At 40.1% G+C, this 23,429-nt stretch overlaps 1 protein-coding gene across 1 annotated transcript in view; it reads right to left on the bottom strand.

Moving 5' to 3' along the window:
- Positions 1-23,126, bottom strand: part of BMPR2 (bone morphogenetic protein receptor type 2) — a 124,452-nt gene extending 101,326 nt beyond the window's left edge. Inside the window, exon 1 of the mRNA XM_037523855.2 lies at positions 22,380-23,126. Coding sequence (XP_037379752.1) covers positions 22,380-22,455 — 76 coding nt within the window. The 5' untranslated portion in view covers positions 22,456-23,126. The remainder of the gene's footprint in view (positions 1-22,379) is intronic.
- Between the last annotated feature and the right edge of the window lie 303 nt (positions 23,127-23,429).

Raw genomic sequence — 23,429 nt, 5'->3', positions numbered from 1 at the left:
TTAATAAATATAACACCTTAGAAACAGGAGGAGGGGCTAACAGTTAAGTAAATCTCATATACTTCAAATAACCTGAAAGCAAGTCTCCTCCCTAACTTAAGAAATGCATAACTAGGGCCTCCCTGGTGGCGCCAAGGGGTTAAGCACTGCACTATGAAGCAATCCACAACCTCTGAAGCACGAGTTCGATCCCAGCTGGCCAGAGAGGAACCCATGGTGCAGCAGACCTCTCCTGACTCACTCACTGCTCCCCTCAGCAGTGTATTTCACTCAGTCTGCCTATTCTGCTCCCTACTCTGTCTTTGGTGAATCCTATCCCTCCTACCCCACCCCCACCCCCTACACTCCAGCTCTTGTATGCATAAATAAATGAAATAAATCTTAAAAAATACATAAATAAAAAATAAATTCCACCCTAATTCTGCCCGCCATTATTTCACTGCCTTATGGAGCTTTCATGCCACTAGTAAGAGACCTGCATTTATCAAACTGTTATTACTCATAATTTAAGTAAGATCTAGTTAGAAGAATTTTTTGGTTGAGATATTACAGATTGCAGTCATGCCAACTTTATTCTAGAGTTGCAAGTATGAAAACCAATATTTCTTGAAAGTAACTAAGGATGAGAAAACATTGCAAGGATGAAGAACTATTAGAAAACGAATACTTCTGGGCCTCCCTGGTGGCGCAGACGGTCGCTGTGAAACTGTCCGCAGCCTCTGCAGTGCAGGTTCAATCCCCGCCGGCTGCGGAGCAACCTTCAAGGCGAGCAGACCTCTCCTGTCTCGCTCGCTGTTCCCCTCAGCAGTGTATTTCAGTCAGTCTGCCTGTTCTGCTTCCCACTCTGTCTCTGGTGAATCCTCTCACCCTCCCACACATCTGGCCTGTACCCCGGTTCTTGTATAAATAAACAAATCTTTAAGAAAAGAAAATGAGGGCCTCCGCGGTGGCGCAGCGGTTAAGCGCTGGGTTGCGAAGCTGCCCGCAGCCTCTGCGGCGCCGGTTCGATCCCCGGCTGCTCCCCGGCCACCAGAGGAGGGTCCCACATGGCGCGCAGACCTCTCCTGCCGCCCGCTGCTCCCCTCAGCAGTGTACTTCGGTCCTTCTGCCTGCTCTGCCCCTCGCTCTGGCTCTGGTGAATTCTCTCACCCTCCCGCGCTTCTGACTGTACCCAGTGCTTGTATAAATAATAAATAAACAAATAAATAAATAAAATATTTAAAAAAAAAAAAAAAAAAGAAAAGAAAATGAAGATGAACATTTCTTTGTGTGATATGAGGACCAAGAAAACAAAACAAAACAAATCTCACACTGAGTATATGCCTACCTGGGAAGAAAAAATTACATATGCTTTAAATAAGACTGCAAATGAGACATCACCCAAGTCTTCAAGTATTTCAGTAACAAGCCTATTAAGAACGGGACAAACTGGAAAGTCCTCATCTACAAAGAGCCATATGACCAGGAATTAATTCTTGTAGTCTATATTTTCTGCATCATAAATGGAATCCAGGAAGATGGATTCTGCCTCCATTCTCTGAATTACTACTTGAGGCAAAACACTTTCCATGTTTACTTTTTCCAATAAATAATTAAGAGCAGATAACACTAATACATACTTTCAGTGCGTACTAAAAACATTAAAATAACAGGTATCTCTAAAATAGGCTTCTAAGGGAAATCAGTTTTTTAAAACTAATTCAGCTACACATTCTAAATTCAACAAATAGTTATTGCCATTTAAAAAATAGTTCATCAGGGGCCTTCCTGGTGATACAGGTGTCACTGCAACACAAGTTCAATCCCTGGCCAGGGAACAGACCCGCATGGCGCAGCAGACCTCTCCAGTCTCATCTGCTGCTCCCTTCAGCAGTGTATTTCGGTTGATCTGCTTGTTCTGCTCCCCACTCTGTCTCTGGTGAATCCTCTCACCCCCCGCCCTGCACCTCTGGCCTGCTCCCCAGTGCTTGTATGCATAATTTTTTTAAAAAATCTTTAAAAAAAAAAAAGTTCATCACAGAAGTAGATATGTAATGATACCAAAATATTACCTGACAATATGGGAGAGGGGTGGAGGGGGATCCAAATCTGCCACCAGCATTATCCACCTTGATGATAAATGCCCTACCAGTCTCCTGTTTCTCCTATAGCTCCCCACTACTTCTTCTCTACCTACATGCCAACGGATCTTTGAAAAGTGAAAATCCAATCATGAAATTATCCTGCTTTCAATCTTTCAATAGCACTTCCCATTTTCTCATAATATAATTCAAACTCTTCATCTTTCTACCATGAATTACATACAGGACCTACAAGATTTAGCTCCTGCCTGCCTATCTAATACCTTGTCATTCATCTCTTTCCCTAACTCATCATACTCTAGCCACATCAGTCTGTTCTCTGATCCTGTAAAATACCAAGTTCTTTCCCACCTCCCAGACTTTATACTTTCCTTGGCCTTTGTGCATTCCTCTGCCAGGAATGTTCTTCCTGCAATTATTCTGGCTCATTTTAATTTTTCAGATGTCTGTCACCTTGTGAAGATAACTTCACTGACCACATTAACTAAAGTTTTCTTCCCTGTTGCCTTCTCATAATAGTCCTATAATCTTGTCAATTTATGTATTTATTGCTTATTTATGAATCTGTATGTCCAAAAACTATGTAATGCCACAGGATATAAGGATCCAGTTGCCTTGTTCACGGCTACAAGATCTTAACCTAAATTAAACATGTAAAAGCCCTATTACAAAATGTAAGGGCTCCTAACTATTTTGCGCAATATCTCCTAACAATACTACATAGTGTTCAAATGCCAAATAAACAGGAAAAACCACAAGAATATTCCAAAAATCAGCAAGTGAATTTTTTTTTCCAGTTCATTTCAGGAGTGTTACAAACTTGCCTTCTTCTGCTTAAGTTTATGTGTCTTTAAAATTATTTCACTGCTTCCCTATAGAAAAACACTAGGCTGAACTGCCTCCCCAAATGGTGAAATGGCTTCCCTACCTCCTTCATTAAGTGTACTTGGCAACAACGAGAGTATTACAGCATTATATTTACTTTACATACAGGTCTTTTTTTGAATAGCCGTTTTTTCACACGTAATTAGAAAAGAACTGAATGAGAAATTTCTCCCAAAGTGCTACAAAAGAAAATCTCTAAGATGAGACTTTATGAAAAAGCATTTTTAATTTAAATTATCCAAACTCTTCTTTCATAGAAATGTAGACATAAAACACTGAAATCACAGAATTATTTTTTATTACTCTGATCTACTTAAAAGAGATTATAGATAAAAACAAATCCTGTTTGTGAAACATGATATATTTTAGGAAAAATGCTACATATTGACTCTACTCTCAACATTAGTACACTAAAGATAAGATTAATAAAAAAGTTCCTGCTCATGAAAATTATAAGATACTCACAACAAGGAAATACACTGTTACTTCATCTGTAAAAACCTAAAATTCAAACATACAATATCTCTGATGAACTATCTGACATATCACATAATAGCTAATAATTAAAATGGGGCTTCTTTTCCTGCATTTCTTTATGATATCCTCTGCCTTTTAATTTTTTTAATTATTTATCTTTTGATATGGCATGGATTTACAACACTGCAAATGTTTTAGAGGTATAGGTTCATACCTCTTCAGATGTATGGTATCAGAGTATTTCACCACCAATGTACCAATAAACCTCCATCATAGTATTTTGGACCCCTTTCCTATGTTCTCCACCCTCGACCCACCCTCTCTGGTAGCCTCAGTTCTTCAGTCAGTTTTCTAGGATTTCTTGGTTTAGTTTTGTCTTTTTCTTTGCTTTGTAAAAACTCACTATTCTATATAATGGGTGAAATCACCTGTTGTTTGTTTTTCTCCTTCTGACTTATTTCACTTCGCATAATCCCCTTGAGTTCTACCCATGTTGTCACAAAAGTCAAGATTTCATCTTTTTTTATATAGCTGAGTTGCTACTCATTGTGTGTGTGCGTGTATATATATATCTCACATCTTTTTAATCCATTCATCTATCACTGGACACTTAGGTTGTTTCTAAAACTTGTCTGCCTTCTTTTATTAATTGCTTTTCATTCAAGGTTTCCTTTTATCTAATTTAAATTCTGTGGTCAGAGAAGATGTGGTTAGATATCCCCAAAACTCCTACTAGCAAGGATAAAGTGTGAGAGGAATGTGACTGGTAAATGCAACCCTAAACGATATCATTGAGCTCTTACATGTATTATTGTTTGTTCTTCTGGACTGTTACACTTACTGCTATCTCCCTAATTATCTTTACTCCCCTCAACACCCTTCTGCCACAAAGGACAATACATCATTAGCCAAATCTCATGTCTTCAGAGTTGAGTATGTCAGTTGAGCCAATATTAAATATGGCAGAATACATACACACCAAATAGCCTCAGCCTTCCCTCATCACCACCCCAGCTCATCCAGCTCAGTTGGGTGTCAATCAGACCCAAACCTATGTGACCATAGGGACAACAGAGGATTTCTCAAAGATTGCTGAATTTTCCATTCTTTTTTGTATATCTAGTCCACACTTGAATAGGCCTCTCAACCTCTGTCCTTGCTCCTTAGGGTAAGCTCACACTTATATTTATCACATATTTGGTCACTTTGCTTTAGCCACTTGGCTGCATTCTAAAGGACACCGCCATAATAAGGCCAATTTAGGCCAAACGCAATAGAATTCTGAACTCCACGTCATGCCTATCGAATCACAAAGATTTATCCATTATCCAAATTATTTTTATCTTTTTTTTGTTATTGCCTATATGCATGCTGTATATCATTTCAAATTTGTATTTTTTTTTTTTTTACCCAATCTTTGTTAAGCATACACCACTGTATTTATTCTCTTGTCCTATAACCAGGTAAGTAGTGGGAGCATGATTCATACTTCTTTCATAACCTAGTACAATTAGATATTCATATTTAGTGAATACATGCTAATATGGAAACAGAATTGATCAAGCAGTAATAGTATTCCGCTAATGAATCAAATTTTTTTTTTTTTAGCATGGGAGAACTGGGGTATAGATAGGCCAGAGGTGCACGGGGTGAGAGGATTCACCAGAGACAGAGTGGGGAGCAGAATAGGTGGATCTATTAAAATACACTGCTAAGGGGAGCCGACACAAGGGAGGTCTGCTGCATCATATGCGGGTTAGTTCCCTGGCTAGGGTTCAAACTCAGGCCCTCAGGCCATAGTGATGATAGCGCTAAGACTTAATCCCTAGGCCACCAGGGAGGCCTTGAATCAAATATTCTTATTACAAAACCGTTGAGAAGTTATTAATTTATCCTAACTTTACTACTTTTTGGAGAACAATTCACATAATTTCAAAGTTGAAAGTTCCTTCAATGTGATCAATTCTCTATCACAACATGATCAAATGTGCGTAAGAGTAGAAACTTTCAGAAATCAATGAGACCTTGGCTTGAATTCCAGTCCAGCCACTTTCTAGACTATGACTCTGGATGACTTATTTAAACTTTCTGCACTTCAGTTTCCTTATCTATGAAAAAAATACCTATTTCAGAGAAGCTCATATAAGGCTCATATGAAATAAAGTAAAGCACTTAGAAGAATGCCTGTCATAATGAGGTATTTAATAAGTAATTACTTGTTATCAGATGTACATATAATTAAATAAAATACTTAATCTCTGTTAGTCTGTTTTCCTAATTCTAAAATAGTAAAAGTACCTACATTTCAGCTATTTCAATTAGAGAAAAATGTAGGTATAAACACTCCACACTGCACTTAACACAGTAGAAATTCATAGAGGGATATTACTGTTACTAAACAGTACTTATTTTGCTTTGTTACTTTCAGAAACACCTAGTATAGTTCTCCACATGCAAATATTACTTTGGTAATGTCACTTTTTGTGGTAAATCTTTTATACAATAGGTTCTCTAAACAATAGTGAAATATTCATTAGCTGCAGCTATCCACTGCTTCTCCAGCACAATTCTCAAGATAATTACTGAGGACATGACTCAGTAGAATCTCACAGGAATCTCTCTCCAAACACCTTAACTAGATGCCATCTTCTAAACAACAAATTTTATAATTAGTGACCTAAATAAGTAAAATGGACTGAAAAGATTTCAGGAATCAGCTAAGCCAATAACAGGATGATGAATGTAATCCAGGGTAATTTTGGTACTCCTGACTGTCCATTAACTTCCTTCTGATACTACTGTTTATTTAATTGTTCAGAGATCTCTTTTCAAATTGTTCAGAGATCTCTTTTCAAAAGATCTCTTTTCAGAGATCTCTTTTCTTCACTTAAGTAATAGGCCCCAAACTTTCCAATATCAAAGCTACTATTAAAGGATATCTAAATTCACAAACCTACAAGAGCTTACATAGTCAAAGAAAGGTATGGTTCTTTAGAGTTCACTCCAGCAGATGATCAAAGGCAAGGCAACAAGTACTTTTACTTCCACTCCCCCAGCACTGCCCCTTTACTTTTTCTAACTACAATTCTTTCCTACAACTGTACCATATCCTGTTAAATGTGAGCACAAAAATGAAAAACAAGGATGACAGAAAGTATTCCACTTAATGCTATGTATTTCCATATACCAACTGCAGACAATACATTCTTACCCAAACTTGTTCTAAATACATTAAGTAAAAATACATGCTGAGGCACTTTAAGACATTGACATTAATTATCTGTTTACTTAATACTCCCTCAATTTGTATAATTCAGATACTCAAATAACCAAGGTTCTCAGAAATTTCTTAATTAAAGTAATAGGCAAGGCTCTAAACAAGAGTTTAAAATGTCTGGTTCCAATGATTAGGCACTTTAAGCAACTGATAATAGTTGCTATTTTGCACGATAAGCAAAAAAACTCTACGAAGACATCTTAACAGATGTTATTTTTTTGGTTAAAGATTTATTTTTATTTGCTTATGTATACAAAAACTGGGGTGCAGACCAGAGGTATGGGGGTGGGTGGGTGAGAGGATTCACCGGAGACAGAGTGGGGAGCAGAACAGGCAGATTAACTGAAATACACTGCTGAGGGGAGCAGCAGGCTAGAGAGGCAGGCGAGACAGGAGAGGTCTGCTGTGCCATGTGGGTCACCTCCCTCCCTGGCTGAAGATCAAACTCTTGCTGCAGTAACTGCCAAATGCTTAAAGTGCTGAAGCCTAACCTCTTGCACCACCAGGGAGGTCCCGTATGCATAAATAAATTAAAAAAAATAAGTATTAAAAAAAAATCCCAGATGTCATAAAGGGATAAATAATTCTAATTACATAAAATAATTTCTATTCCATAAATACCATTTTGCTATCCATAAGAAAAAGTAACAAATCATTAATAAATTAATCTGATCTATGATCTATCATTAATAAATTAATTCAGAGAAATACAACTAATGAACATACAAAAACTCAGTTTCAATAATTAAAGCAGAGAAAGTCAACAAAATACAATGATTTTGCTTTTGCAAAAAAAGAGAAGATGGTTAATATACAGTTTTTGGGGAAAGTAAAGAAAATGGAAATTCTGATACATCATTGTTGGAAATGGAAACTGGTGAAATCTTTTGGCAGAAAATTTGGATGTTCCTATCAAGATTTACAATTTTCAAACTTTGAACTTTATTTTTTTTTTTTTTAATTATTTTTTTTATTTATTTATACATGCACTGGGTACAGTCAGAAGCGTGGGAGGGCGAGAGAATTCACCAGAGTCAGAGCGGGGCGCAGAGCAGGCAGAGGGACCGAAGTACACTGCTGAGGGGAGCAGCGGGCGGCAGGAGAGGTCTGCGCGCCATGTGGGACCCTCCTCTGGTGGCTGGGGAGCAGCCGGGGATCGAACCGGCACTGCAGAGGCTGCAGGCAGCTTCGCAACCCAGCGCTCAATCACTGCGCCACCAGGGAGGCCCCAATTTTCAAACTTTGGAATGGTCTTACCTCTAGAATTATCCTATATGAATAATCACAAAAATTTGCATATGGTATTCATGATTCCACCTTTGTTTACAAAACAAACTATATATAGTGCAAACAGAAACAGTATAAAAGGTTATATGGCAGTGGTTACATCTAGGGAATGCGATCAGTGAAAAAGAGGAAATGGGTCTTTTTATTTTCTATACTTCATTATTATTTACAACTCTTCTTGTACTACAATCTTAGTAGTTCTAAAAAAGCAAAAAGATTTTTTAAAGAAATTAAATCAAGATCTAAAAGCAAAAACAAATCCTAAAATGCAAAACAAAGTTAACACAAGTTTATCTTAATACTTTCTACAGTCACTGTTGTTCCCCTTTCACAAATTCCTTTTCTGGAACTTTGGAAGATCACATTTCGTCAAGGAAATGGATAGTGAATTTTAAGTGGGAGTGATGTGAATCTCTTCTGGGCAGAGCATGTAAATGCCCATGAAAGACCTTTTCATGGGCTTCCCTGGTGGTGCAGGGGTTAAAATCTCAGCACGATCATCTATCAGCAGCCAGTGAAGCATGAGTTCAATTCCTGCCCAGGGAGCTAACACACATGGCATAGCAGACCTCTCCTGTCTCGCCCACTGCTCCCCTCAGCAGTGTATTTCAGTAGATCCGCCTGTTCTGTTTCTCGCTCCGTCTCTGGTGAATCCTCTCACCTCCCGTACCTCTGGCCTGTATCCCAATTCTTGTATGCATAAGTAAATAAATCTTTAAAAAAAATTTTTTACATAAGTTATAAAAAGAATACAGAGTGATAGAAAATGAAAAACCTATTAGCTACTTAGCATACAAATCTAAGCCGCTTTAGTACAAATCTGAATCTACTGTCTTGCTCTTAAAAGAGAGACCAAGCAAGAATCAATAAAACTGAGGGCCTCCCCAGTGGCACAGCGGTTGAGCGCTGGGTTGCGAAGCTGCCCGCAGCCTCTGCAGCGCCGGTTCGATCCCCGGCTGCTCCCCGGCCACCAGAGGAGGGTCCCGCATGGCGCGCAGACCTCTCCTGCCGCCCGCTGCTCCCCTCAGCAGTGTACCTTGGTCCTTCTGCCTGCTCTGCTCCCCGCTCTGGCTCTGGTGAATTCTCTCACCCTCCCGCGCTTCTGACTGTACCCAGTGCTTGTATAAATACATAAACAAATAAATCTTTAAAAAAAAAAAAAAAAGAATCAATAAAACTGAATTTCTCATAAACTTCCTAAAAAAGACATGAATGGGGAAAGTTGGTGCTAAAGCTTAAACTAACTGTATAGATTAACATTCTTAATAACATTTCATCAAGCTAACACATTGGTTTTAGCCAAAGGAAAAAATAAATACCCCAGAGACGTTATCTCCCACATAAAAGTGTTTCAATAAGTAACATGAACAAATTCATCTCTTGATATCATTTGACTCTTTTTAATCTTGCCTTTGTTGTCACCACAGTATGGCCCTTTGTGTAGTAACTAAATATAAAAAGTTACTCCTCACACTAGACTGGACCCTAGGGGCTCTAATCACTAACAACAGATGGAAACATTAAAAACTTATCCTCAACTAAATATGTCATCATCACCCTTCTGATCTAACTGGTGCTCCTTTCCAAAACTGAAGCTTTGAATCATCAATGAAAAATTTTATTATCCACCAAAATTTGATGAATAAAGCTGCTTCAAACGTCTGTGGCCATTTACAACAAAATAAGAAACCATAACTAAAACACAGTTCAGTCTGGGCAATTTTTCCCAAATGATTAAAATGACAATAAAATTTTCAGATGCCTGATATATTCCAAATATCCGGCTAACATATATATTATATTAATGCTTTATTTATTTTGCAATTATAGAGGCCTGGACCTGTAAAACAAAGAAAAATAATTGCATTGATCAGTCTGTTTAGATGTTAATGAGATAACAGAGGAAATATGCAAGGATCTTATTGGATATATGAAAGTCTCAGGATATGCTCATGTTTCTCCTCCCACACTCCCCCTATATTTATATTTACTTACTAATTGTAGCCATCACTGTCAAATTTTATAGAATAAAGTATTAACTCTAACCTCTTCTAAAACATTTGATTTCCTGGACCTCCCCTGATGGCGCAGCGGTTGAGCACTGGGCTGCGAGGCTGCCCACAGCCTCTGCAGCGCTGGTTCATTTCCCGGCCACCGGCGAGGGTCCCACTCCAAAAAAAAAAAAAAATATTTGATTTCCTGAAATTTTACCTTTATAAAGTTAAAAGCACAAAAATTGGAGCAACACAGAGATAGCAGGTGCAGTCATAGTAACAGGGGCCAGATTGTGAAGATATTTTAAATCACTGTGACTTTGAGTGAAATGAGGAGGCACTGGAAATTTTTAAGGAGAGAAATGTAATGATCTGACTCATGTTTGAAAAGGACAGTATATTGAAAGTGACCATAATAAATATATTAACAGAAAACAGAAACTACTGTTCTCTCATCTGTGATTTTTGAGAGAAGATGGTGGTTCTTTTAGATTAACACGGTAGCAGTGGAGGTGATAAGAAGTAGAGAGATTCTAGATATTATTTTGAAGGCATAGCTGAGAGTTCTACTCTAAGAGCATGTGAGTGTGAGGGGGAAAAAAAAAAGAAGAGGGGCCAAGACGCAACCTATGAAGCTATCCTCAACTGCTGCAGCACGAGTTCGATCCCTGGCCAGGGAGCTACCCACATGGCACAGCAGACCTCTTCTGTCTCGCCCGCTGCTCCCCTCAGCAAGGTATTTCAGTCAATCCACCTATTCAGCTCCCCACTCTGTTTCTGGTGAGTCCTCTCACTCCCCACACCTCTGGCCTGTACCCCAGTTCTTGTATGCATAAATATATAAATCTTTTTAAAAAAGAGAGAGAGAGAGAGAGAAGAGAAAAGGATATGTTTTTTGGTCTGAAAAACTGGAAGGACAGTATTGCCATTTGCTGAGTTAGGGTAAGACTGGGAGAAACAGGTCTATAAAGAAAGTTCAGGAGTTTGCTTTGGACACATTAAGTTTGAGATGAACATCTTACATCTAAGTGGAGATGCTAAATACACAAAACTGAAATTTCAAGAAAAGAAATTGGGGTGGAAATAAATTTGAAACTTGTCAGCCTCTAGATGCTATTTCAAAGCCCTGAGACTAGATGAGATCACCAAGGGAGTACAGACAGAGGAAAGAAAAGGTCAAGGACTGAATCCTGAAACAACACACCATTTAGAGGTAAGAGACACAAGGAGGAACTATCAAAGGAGATAACAAGGTAGGAGGAAAACCAAGTATTATATATCAAAAGCCAAATTAACAGTGTTTTAAGAAGGAAAAAATTATCAAATTGGGTCATACCATTGACAGGTCAAGATGAGGACTCAGAAATAAAACACAAGAAACATTTGCACAAAAGTACAGTAAGTCCTCAATACAGGGTAATAAATGGCCAGTCTATCCCAACAGTTCATGGTGCAAGGTAGGAGCAAACAATGGACATAACACCATTCATCATAGGTGTGCTCACACACGTACAGCCACACTCTCTCAGATTGGGACAGTGTAGAAATGCCAGCTAACCTAGTGTGCACTTTTTGGAGATGTGGAAGGAAACTAACTTACTGAGAGAAAACTGACACAGATACAGGAAGAACATGTAAACTTCCCACAGAGTGGTCCTAGCAGGGAATCAATTATTTTTTCTCATAATGTTATAACAAACAATGTTATTTATGGACCTACTATATTCAATATGGCACCATTTATTAAGAGAAGAAAAACGAAACAAGTAAATTCTCTCACCCAACAGGAATTAAATAAAAATTAACAAATACAGTCAATGTAATATTACACAACTACTGTCTGTGACGTATTATTCCATATTTAAAAGTTTGAGATGTACTGAAGACATTAATTATATAACTATAACCATACAAAAACATATACTTTTTAAAAATGATAAGTAAATAGGCCAAAAAATAGTGTTGGAGTTATAGGATTATTAGTATTTTTATCTATACTTTTCAGATAAAAACAAAAATACAAAAATCAAGCTCTCCCTAAAAGGTTGACATGTGGGGGGCCTCCCTGGTGGTGCAAGGGGTTAAGTCTCAGCACTCTGAAGCTATCCTCAGCTACTGCAGCATGAATTTGATCCCTGGCCAGGGAGCTGCCCACATGGCCCAGCAGCAGACCTCTCCCTGTCTGGCCCGCTGCTCCCCTCAGCAGTGTCTTTCAGTAGATCTGCCTGTTCTGTTCCCCACTCTGTCTCTGGTGACTCTTCTCTCACGCACACATACTCACACACATCCCGCACCTCTGGCCTATACTCCAGCTCTTCTACGCATTAATAAATAAATAAATCTTAAAAAAGAATACTTATATATCTACTGTACATTTGTTACAACTAAGGAATCAATATTGATTGGTACATTACTATTAACCAAACCCCACTCTATTTGGATTGCATTTGTTTTCCCTAATGTCCTTTTTCTGCTCCAGGATCCATCTAGGATACTATATTTAGCCATCATGTCTCTCTAGGTTCCTTTGGAATGTGACAGTATCTCATACTTTCCTCACCTCTAATAACCCAGAAAAATACTAGACAGGCATTGTGTAGAATGTCCCTTTGTTGGTGATTGTCTGATGTTTTTCCCCTGGGTAGTTAGACTGGGAATTTAAGTTTCGGGGAGGAAAACTACAGAGGTGAAACACCACTCTTTCATATCATGTCAATGATACTATTGTATCAACATAACTAATAACTGACGCTACTCCTGGCTAGTTGAGATAGCATTTGCCAGATTTCCTACTATAGTTATTTTTTCCAACCTGTAGTTTTTAGAATAAGAAAGATGTAACTATTTGGGGCCTCCCTGGTGGCGCAAGGGTTAAAGACACAGAGCTATCAAGCTACCGCCAGCCACTGAAGCAAGAGTTTGAGCCCCAGCAGGCCAGGGTGCTGACCCACATGGCACAGCAGACCTCTCCTGTCTCTCCTGCTGTTCCCCTCAGCAGTGTATTTCAGTAGATCTGCCTACTCTCTCAGGTGAATCCTCTCACTTCCGCACCTCTGGCTTACACCCCAGCTTTTGTATGGATATTTAAATAAATGTTTTTTTTCAAAAAAGGAAAATTCTATAACTGACCCTTCAACTCCTTTTTACAGTAAATTCCTCTCTTAATATTGTGGATAAATTCTTAGTAATTGCAACTTTAAGCTGAACTAGGTATAAGGAAAACAGATCCTCGAATAATATTGTTTCATTCAACATTGGCCAGGATTGCTTTTATTTTCTTATCAACATGATAAACACAAGACTGAAAACTGATACCATTCAAGGACTTCAGATATATGTTCCATATTTCAACATGTTGGAAGAAAGAAAGATTTACTTTTTTCCTACTTCTACTTAGGTCACATTTGCACCCTTGAAATTAACTCATATCATGCCAAATGTGAAAGGATGCTAAACTATCAAATCTTTCTTAGCCAGGATGTTGAGTAATCATATCTTTACCTCATATCTTTCAAGATGATATTATACTCCTCACTGGTAAAGAGTAAAATCTCTTGGCAACACCCTATAATTCTTGAGTTAATGAAATTCCCTCTGGGTTCATTAGATGTATTACTCAAAGCACATCCTACATGTTTTAATGTAAATGTATAATTTATAAAGAACTGAAAGAACAATGAAACCTCCAAATATAAACATAAAACCAAGGGGGAAGAGCAACGACCCAAAGCAAACCATCAGTTTGCTTTGCTTTGCTTTCCCAAATCTCAGATACTTATTTATCATTGTAAATCCCCATATAATACATCAACATGATCTCATTCATTTATAGGAGAAGTACTTCCTGGTTAAGTGGAAAACTGTGTGGACGGCTTCTGGAAGATCATCATTTCAGGCAGCTTTATAGTGAAATTTTTCATTTAGAAGACTGGACTCTTTTCAGTTTCCTGAAATCTACATTAAACTGAGGATAATTTATGTTGATCATTGGGGCCCAGTTTGTTCCAAGGTTTTGGGTTTTTTTTTCTGTCTCAGGTGACATCTGGATTGAACAAAGCCAGGAGCGTGACATACAGCACTGCTCCTGCTCCAATAAATATTGATACAAAGAATGGATCTAGCGAGGATGCTTCTTGACCTAACTGAGAATCTGGAAGAGCATGGTTACAGGAGAGGCCTTGGGCTGGGTAGGAATGAAAAAAATCTGCAAAGCCTGGGACTAAGTCTCTGCCTTAGTAAATTAATTTTAAAATGAATTTACAAAGCAACAGCAGACATAAAAAAAGTTTATATAACTACCAAAACTGAAAGGATAGCGAATTTTTCTCCATTTTCAGCAACTAGTTTCTGATAAAAAATGCTCTATATAACAGTAGTTCTGATAAGAATTCATTGACAGAATAATGATGCTTTAGACCACTTTTTAATTTTTAAAAAACCAAGATTGCCGAACTCTACAACTGTTTCAATTGTAAAACAAGAAATGAAAACAGAAAATAAATACATTACTGAACAGGGATTACTAAATACCAAATTTTATCTAAACCTTATCTGTAAAGGCCCAACAAAAATTCCCCAAATATTCCTAACCAAAGGACTGGTACATTAATATAAATTACTTCAGGGCCTCCCTGGTGGCACAAGGAGTTAAGCCTCACCACTCTGAAGCTATCCATAGCCACTACAGCACAAGTTCAATCCTTGGTCAGGGAGGTAACCCACAAGATGCAGCAGACCTCTCCTGTCTCACCCGCTGCGCCTCTTGGCTGTGTATTTCAGTAGATCCACCTGTTCTGCTCCCCACTCTGCCTCTGGTAAATTCACCCCTCCCCCCGCACCTCTGCCTGCACCCCAGCTCTTTTATGCATAAATATTTAAAAAATATTACTTCATATGTGCCATAACAAAAGTTATTTCTAGTTTATCTCACCAAAGAAGAAATACAGTATCTACTAATAAAAATCTTTAAGCTATTCTTATAAGTTTAATGATCAGTTAAAGTATAATAACTATCAAATTTTTTAAACGATTTATTTATTTATACAAGCATTGCAATATAGGTCAGAGGTGCAGGAGGGTGAGAGAATCCACCAGAGACAGAGCAAGGAGCAGGGAGCAGAGCAGGGAGCAGAGTATTTTGACAGAAGGTCCAAAATACATTGCTGAGGGGAGCAGCAGGCGAGTCAGGAGAGGTCTGCTGCACCATGTGGGTAGCCCCCTGGCCGGCCAGGGATCGAACTCATGCTGCAGTGCATGTGGATTGGCTCATATGTTGCGTCTTAACCCCTTGTGCCACGAGGGAGGCCCCAAAATTTAATTTTTAATCTCACTTTTTTGGAATGGCTAAATCAAAAACTTTAAATTATTTAAATATATCTAAAGTAAGTTATTTTCCTTAACAATAAACACAGGTATAAGGGCCTCCCAGGTGGAGCAAATGGTTAAGCATCAGCGTTATGAAGCAATCCACAGCTACTGCAGCACAAGTTTGATCCCCAGACAAGGAGGTGACACAAGGGCACAACAGACTTCTCCTGTCTCACCCACTGCTCCCTTCAGCAGTATATTTCAGTCAACCTACCTGTTCTGCTCCCCATTCTGTCTCTGGTGAAGCCTCTCACCCCCGCACCTCTGGCCTGTACCCCAGTTCTTGCAAGCATAAATAAATAAATCTTTGGGGGAAAAAAACCAAGTATAGTCTACCAAACTATTGAAATACTATACCAACAAAGAATATATAGGAATAAACTTACCAAGAAGTTTAAACACTCATACACTAAACACTCATACACTAAAAATTACAAAACATTTCTGAATGACATTTAAGAGGACATAAATAGAAAGACATTCTGTATTCATAGGCAGACAGTATTAAAGATGTTAATACTGTCCAAAGCAATTTACAGATTCAAATAGTACCAATTGCTCCAACACTATTTTTCTCCCCCCACAAATAACAGAAAAGCCATTCCTCAAGCTCATATGGAATTACAAGAGAACCAAACAGCCAATCAAGCCTGATAAAAACAAAGTTGGGAGACTCATACCTCTCACTTTCAAAACTTACTACAAAGCTACACAAATAAAAACAGTATGGTGCTAGCATAATGATAGGCATATAAACTAAAGGAATAAGGTTGACAGTTCAGAAATAAATCTACACATCTGAAGTCAACTGGCATTTGACAAGAGCACCAATAACATTCCATAGGGAAAGAACAGTGCCTTCAACAAATGGTGCTGGCACAACTGGTTTCCCACATACAAAAATTAACTCAAAATGGATCAATGATCTAATAAGTAAGAGTAAAAACCATAAAGCTCTTAGATGAAAAAAATAAGGCATGTATCTTCCTTTTTAGATTTGGCAATGAATTTGATGCAAGAAACCAAAAGCGGGTCTCCCTGGTGGCACAGGGGTTAAAGTCTCAGGGCTTATGGAGCTAGTGCCAGCCACTGCAGCCTGAGTTCAATCCCCAGCCAGGGTGCAACCCACATGACACAGCAGACCTCTCCTGTCTCACCTGCTGCTCCCCTCAGGAGTATATTTCAGTAGATCTGCCTGTTCCGCTCCCCACTCTGTCTCATCCCCTGCACCTCTGGCCTATACCCCAGTTCCTGCATGCATAAATAAATAAATCTTTAAAAAAATAAAATACAAATTTCCAAATTCACCATTCAGATTATTTCGTTAAGTGGGTCTGGGGTGGTCGCCAGGAACCTGCATTTTAAACATAACCTAGTCCAATCCCACAATATTACAACTGAGATAACTATGCTTGGTAATCTATCCAGAATCGCACAGAATCCAGGTTTACTAATTCAAAATATAGTGATCTTTCTACTACACCATTTAAACTACTTTAGAGTTAAAGGAATTGAGACAGAGCAATAATACATTGCAACACATCATTAGGGTGAGTAATCTTAGATTATTTCATGGCTTCATTTCCTTTTTATTGTTTATTTATCTAGTGTTTTTCTAAACCATTATATGTGCCCAGCAACATGGAAGATTACAAAACAATTTAAGGTATGAACCCTGGCCTCTAAAGGCAATTATTAGTTGGGAAGATAAGGCAAACAGATGAAAGTGATATTCAAAATCAATTAATGAATAAGTGTCAAAATAAGTGATATGGTCAATTATAAAATTAATCAATTCACATTGACTTCACTCTGTCCCTTTTTATAACATTTACCCATTAAAGATCAATATTCAATTTCTTCTCTCACCATTGAGAAAGTTGGCTTTCAATAAAGAAAAGCATCCATTTGTGGAATAAATCTTTTTCTCCCATTTCATACACACACAGACACCACACATAGCTTTTGTAGAAACCAAAGTTGATAGCATTTTTATGCAAAGACCTAATTAAAAGTGTGGTTCTGATTAAATGGTAAGAGAAGATTCCCCCCTTAACTATCTTCCTAATCACATGTAACAGACTAAAGGTCTGAAATTTTCATTCCTCAGCAATAGTATTATACCTCCATATATTACTGATACCGCAGGCTCATTATGGGCAAAGTGTACTTCATTCACTACCTCTTGTCTTTCGGCTTGGCCAATGGGATGTTAGAGAAACAGATTATGAAAAGGCTGGTGGGATTAGGTTTGTCTTATACTTCTGTCATAGCTATAAGACAAAGCTTCCCCACATAGATTTTAACCTTCCCTCCAACCTGGGCCCTACAATGAGACAAATGGAGCAAAATAAATGCTTACTATTATATTGCGGTTGGCAGTTATAATGCAGCAAAAGGTGACCGAATCACAATATTTAAGAAATCCAAAAACTCAGCATTGATTATTATAAAGCAGTGGTTCTAAAAAGTGCCCAAATTTAAAAAAAAAAGGGGGGGGGAAGGGTACCAAAAAGAGATTTATTCAGTATATTAGACTGTAGGGCCAGAACTATACATTTTATCAAGCACCACAGGTGACCCTACTGCAGTGCCACATCTTGAGAAATACTAAAATAAAGGTTATAAAAGTACCACTTCCTCAATAATAATCACTAAGAAAACCAACTGAGGGCCTCCTCTGGTGGCGCAAGCGGTTGAGTGCCACGTTGTGAAGCTGTCCACAGCCTCTGCAGCGCAGGTTCAATCTCGGCCAGCCAGCGAGGGTCCCACATGGCGTGCGTGGCATGTCATGCCCGCTGCTCCCCTCAGCAGTGTATTTCATCAGTCTGCCTGTTCTGTTCCCCACTCTGTCTCTGGTGAATATCCTCTCACCCTCCCGGTTCTTGTGTAAAATGAATAATTTTTTTTTTTTTAAAAGAACACCAACTAAACAAGTGAATCTTTCTTTAGACAATATGTGTGTTAAGAAAGAAAGAGAGGGGGGAGAGAGAGAGAAGAGAGAGAGAGAGGGAGGGAGGGAGGGAGGGAGGGAGGGAGGGAGGGAGGGAGGGAGGGAGGGAGGGAGGAAGGAAGGAAGGAAGGAAGGAAGGAAGGAAGGAAGGAAGGAAGGAAGGAAGGAAGGAAGGAAGGAAGGAAGGAAGGAAGGAAGGAAGGAAGGAAGGAAGGAAGGTAAATACATGACTAATTGACATCTAGTCAAGTGAATTATTTCAGATGCAAGAAGAATCAGTTGACACTGGTATCAGTTCTGCCAAGAACATTATCTGAGGCCAGCCAAGGAAAATATGATTACAATGTGATATAGATCCCAGAGCTCCTTCAGAGTGTCCTAGAGAATCCTTCAGGCCTGGATCCCATCAACAAGACCATCTGAAATGTCATGGGCCCCCTGGCCTCCTTGGCCACTAAGAATGGACAAGGAGGAAAACAAGGAATGAAGTAGAGGAAAAGGGTATGCTCAGAAGCTGCATAGGGTGAGGCAAGACAAGAATAGATATGATACCTATAACAATTTGCAACCTAAATAAAGTTTAGCAACTTTTTTATCCCAAAATAGATTTTCACAGCTGCTACCCCTTAAGGAAGTATGCACTGTATTGTAGTTTTTTGTTAAAATTTAGAATTCATCCATAAACTAAACAAGCACAAGACATTTTTTATAAATTAGTTTTTGCATACCAACTGTTGTTAGAATTAAGGAGTTCATTCTCAACAAATTAAAAATAGAACTTTCATATGATCCCAGTTATCCCACTTCTGGGTGTGTACCAAAAAAATACAAAAACACTAATTTGAAGAGAGATATATGCACCCCCATATTTATTGCAGCATTATTTACAACAGCCAAGGGCTAGAAACAAGCTAAGTGTCCATCTACTGATAAATGGATAAAGATGTGGTACACATATACAATAGAATATCATATGGCTATTAAAAAAATGGGGTGCTGCCATTTGAAACAACACTGAAGGACCTAGAAGGAAACAGGCTTAGTTGAAGTAAGCCCCACAGACCTCTCCTGTCTCACCCACTGCTCCCCTCAGCAGTGTATTTCCGTGGATCCGCCTGTTCTGTTCCCCACTCTGTCTCTGGTGAATCCTCTCACCCCTTACCTCTGGCCTACACCACAGTTCTTGCATGCATAAATAAATGAATCTTTAAAAAAAAAAGTAAACTAGTAAACAGAAAAAAGACTAACTAGTGAATACCAGAAGGGAAAGGAAGTGGGTAAATTGGGACAAAGGTATGGTGAAGGAGAGGGCTGAATGTTTAGCAGGGAACTTAAAGTTCCTATGATAATATATGGATGTAAAATAATATATTATATATTATATAATGATACACACCTGAAGCATAATGCAATGTTACTTCAATTAAAATTTTTTAAAAAATCAAGGAATTGGGCCTCCCCGGTGGCGCAGCGGTTGAGCGCTGGGTTGCGAAGCTGCCCGCGGCCTCTGTGATGCAGGTTCGATCCCCAGCTGCTCCCCGGCCACCACAGGAGGGTCCCACATGGCACGCAGACCCCTCCTGCTGCCCGCTGCTCCCCTCAGCAGTGTGCTTCGGTCCTTCTGCCTGCTCTGCTCTCCGCTCTGGCTCTGGTGAATTCTCTCACCCTCCCGCGCTTCTGACTGTACCCAGTGCTTGTATAAATAAAATGAATGAATAAATAAATAAATTTAAAAAAAAAAATAAAAAAAAAATAAAAAAATCAAGGAATTCCAGAATTAGATATAGGGTAAATATAAAAGAGAAAATTAAAAGAAATAGAGAATATATCTATGACCCCAAAGAGCGATGTAATTTCAGGCTTCCAATCTTTTTTTCCTGTTCAGCTGCATTATTTGCACCTGTCTAGTTACATCACTGCATCTATGTATCCCAAATCCACACAGGCCCCTCTCTGGAGAGGCACTAACCACTCCAATTTAGGCAAAGCAAAGTCTTACGACTTAGAACCATGATATTTGCATAACCAATGTTGAACCTAGAGCTGTCAAGTGTTTCTGCTTCTTTTCAAAGGCTGATCTGGTGAAGGCACTACTCTATCTCAGGTTCCCAATTAGAGTGAGAAGCTGTTATTGTTATCATTAATGTGGTAGGTAAGGGTGCACATTATAATCCTGGCTCCACAATTTACTGTGTGGTGGGTTATTTCATTCTCTGAACTTCACCTGCCTTCTCTGTAAACCTAGAGCATAGAATTGTCACAAGGAGCAAATGAGAAAATACACGTAAAGCTAACAGAGTATCTATTGGCATATAGCAAGCACTCAGTAAATACTAGCTATTATTGTTGTTAAAACTCTGAAATCCAACTTCACAGTTTTGGCGTCTGGTCCTATGTGATACTAAAGAGGAAAGACAACTAAAACCACTTTTAAGCAGTGATTCTTTTAACCCATCCCTTTTAAAAGACATTATTCTAATGTTTATTTACCACATACAAATTAAATTTATTTGTAATACAATACTTTTTCTATTTTATTGGTTCAAATAACAAAATGCCATGCCTATCACTATAAATAAGAATCTACATTCTAAAAAGGTCAAGAATACCAAAGACCAATGGAAAGCCTAGGCTCTGAGGTCTCTGTTCTAAGAATGACTGCTTAAGCCTTTTATTCTCTTCATATTTTATGGCAACCACATGGCTTACAGTTAGCAAATTTATATAGCTAACACAATATAAAGAAATTTAGAGAAAAATCATTTTCCTCTTTTAAGGAACTTTGACGATTACGAATGTTAAAGTATCAGTTACAAAATACACTCAATTCAGAAGTTGGAATTATTTTAACATAACTACATACATGTACCATAAAATCATAGACATTAACATACGATATCAAAAGTACAAAAGGAAATTTCAGATTTTCTTTCAGTATTGTCCCAGTGTGGACTTTTAAATTGGAAATAAGTAAGCTACCTCTGTGACTAACATAGCAATGAGAAAGTCATTGAATGTGAAAATTACAGACTTATAAAAATAAAAAGATAACTAGAAAGCTGTCATGTTTTCCTTTACTCATTTTTAAATGCAAATCCTATTTGGCCACCCAAAACCAAATTTAAGAATTAAATGTACAATTCATCGCAAAAGTCCTTTAAAGCAAATTCCCCAAAAGACTGCTTGAAAAATACTTGCTAAAACATGGTTTTTATCAAAGGTGTCTCACAACCAAAATGAAGCTATCTGAAGCTACTGTAAGCCTCAGTAAAATGTCAAAGAATTTTCAGGACTCAAATCTCCAGAAGTCTGTAGTGAGGTCAAAGTTGTCTCAATGACAGGAAAGCCAATAGATGCCAAGCGACTAAATGAAAAGTTATGGAAAATACTTCTAAGTCCAACAGTAATTCCAAAACACACAAAACACGACTGTCCAGACGGAAAAGATGGAAACATAATTACGAAGAAAACAATTTAGATCCAAACAACACCAACGGTAACAATCAGCAGTATTATACAATGTATTAAAGAATCTCCCAGTTCTGGCTTCCTCAACGTTTCTTCAACTCACTCGGGAACATTTCTGAATACTGAAAGTAACATGGATTCCCAAAGAATGATCTAAAATCTGAAAATGAGGTTCAAGCGTGTGTTCTACATTCCACGTTTGCACTGCAAGCCAAATCCGCTTCTTTACACTAAAAGAAATCAACAGCTTTGTTTTCAAAGACCTCATAATAGCCTCTGTTCACTGGTGATTAAAATATTATTTTTAATCCTTGCATTACCTCACAGCTAAAAATGTCAAGATACCACACCCAATATGTCTTTCCCCCCTCCGTGGAGGGGCGGGGGTGGGGAATATGGGAGTGGGGATTGGAAACTACACAAAACACGAAAGGTGAATTCCTGGAAGGCCCGTGAAGGGCGCGCAGGTAGCCGCGGCGCTGCGGGCCGGGCCGGGCCGGGAGGGCGAGCGCGGGCAGGCCCCGGCCTCTGCGGGCTCCCTCCCTCGCCGCCGCAGGGCAGCGCCCGGACGCGCCACGGGGGTTACTCACCGGCCGCAGCGCTGACCAGCAGGACGGCCCACCAGAGCGCGGGCACCCTCCGGGGCCGCCGCGGCGGGGAAGGCATCCCTGGGCAGGACCCGCAGCAGGAAGGCAGAGAAAAGCAGCACGGAAAGTAAACACGGAGAGACGGAGAGACGCGGCCGGCAGGCTCGTCGCCTTCGGGGCTGACTTCTCCGGCCCGTGTCACGGCGCAGTCTGAGAGGACAAATGGCAGATGCGAGGACCCAGCTGCAGAGCTTTCATTCCGCGGCAGATTCCCCTTCACTTCCCTCCCTCGCGCCTGGGAGGGTTCGCTCGCCTAGGACGGGGTGCTTCGGCCCCCCAAACTGAAGACATGCCCGTGGGGAGAAGCAGGAAGACAAGGGAGCCCCGCAGTTATTTCCCTCGTAGTTTCACAATATCAAAAAAATATCCAGGTCTGGGAGAAAACATATCCAGGCGCCGCGGGGGCCGAGCGGGGGCCGACGGCGGGGGCCGGGGGGCGCGGGGCGGGGGTCAGCGCGAGCTCCCCGCCGCCGGGGAGGGCGAAGCCGGGCGGGCGGCGGCGGCGCGCGGCGGCCCGAGTCGCATCGCCGGGGGGTCCGGGAGGGCGGAATTCCTTTTTTAAGTTTCACGCCGGGGCTCCCTTCACTCCGATTTCCAGAACAAATCCTTGTCCTCGACTGGCTCGAAAAAGGCGCCTGCCTCCACGGACAAACCCTCCGCCTTCACGCCGCGCGGGTCCGGCGGCCGCGCCGGAGGGCTGAGGGGCGGCGGCGGCGGGCGGCGGGCGGCGGGGGAGGGGCGGGCAGGTCGGCGGCGCGGCCCGGAGCGCCCCGAGACTGCGGGCGGGGGGAGGTGCCGGGAGGCTGCCCCTCGCCCCCGAGGGCACTCCCCTCTTTTTTATTGCTGCCGCTGGCGCTCGCCCGAGGTAAATCCCACCAGGAAAGCCGCGTCTTCTCCCGTCGACGGCGCCTCGGAACGAATCCCAGCGCCCCCCAGGAAGCCGCCGCCGCCGCCGCGCCTCGTCCCCCGCGGCTCTGGGCTCCAGGCGGAGCT

Source organism: Talpa occidentalis, unplaced genomic scaffold (assembly GCF_014898055.3).
Source record: "Talpa occidentalis isolate TD23 unplaced genomic scaffold, MPIMG_talOcc4v2.1 talOcc4.3, whole genome shotgun sequence".
Taxonomy (NCBI): domain Eukaryota; kingdom Metazoa; phylum Chordata; class Mammalia; order Eulipotyphla; family Talpidae; genus Talpa; species Talpa occidentalis.
This window is presented reverse-complemented; position numbering and strand designations above follow the sequence as displayed.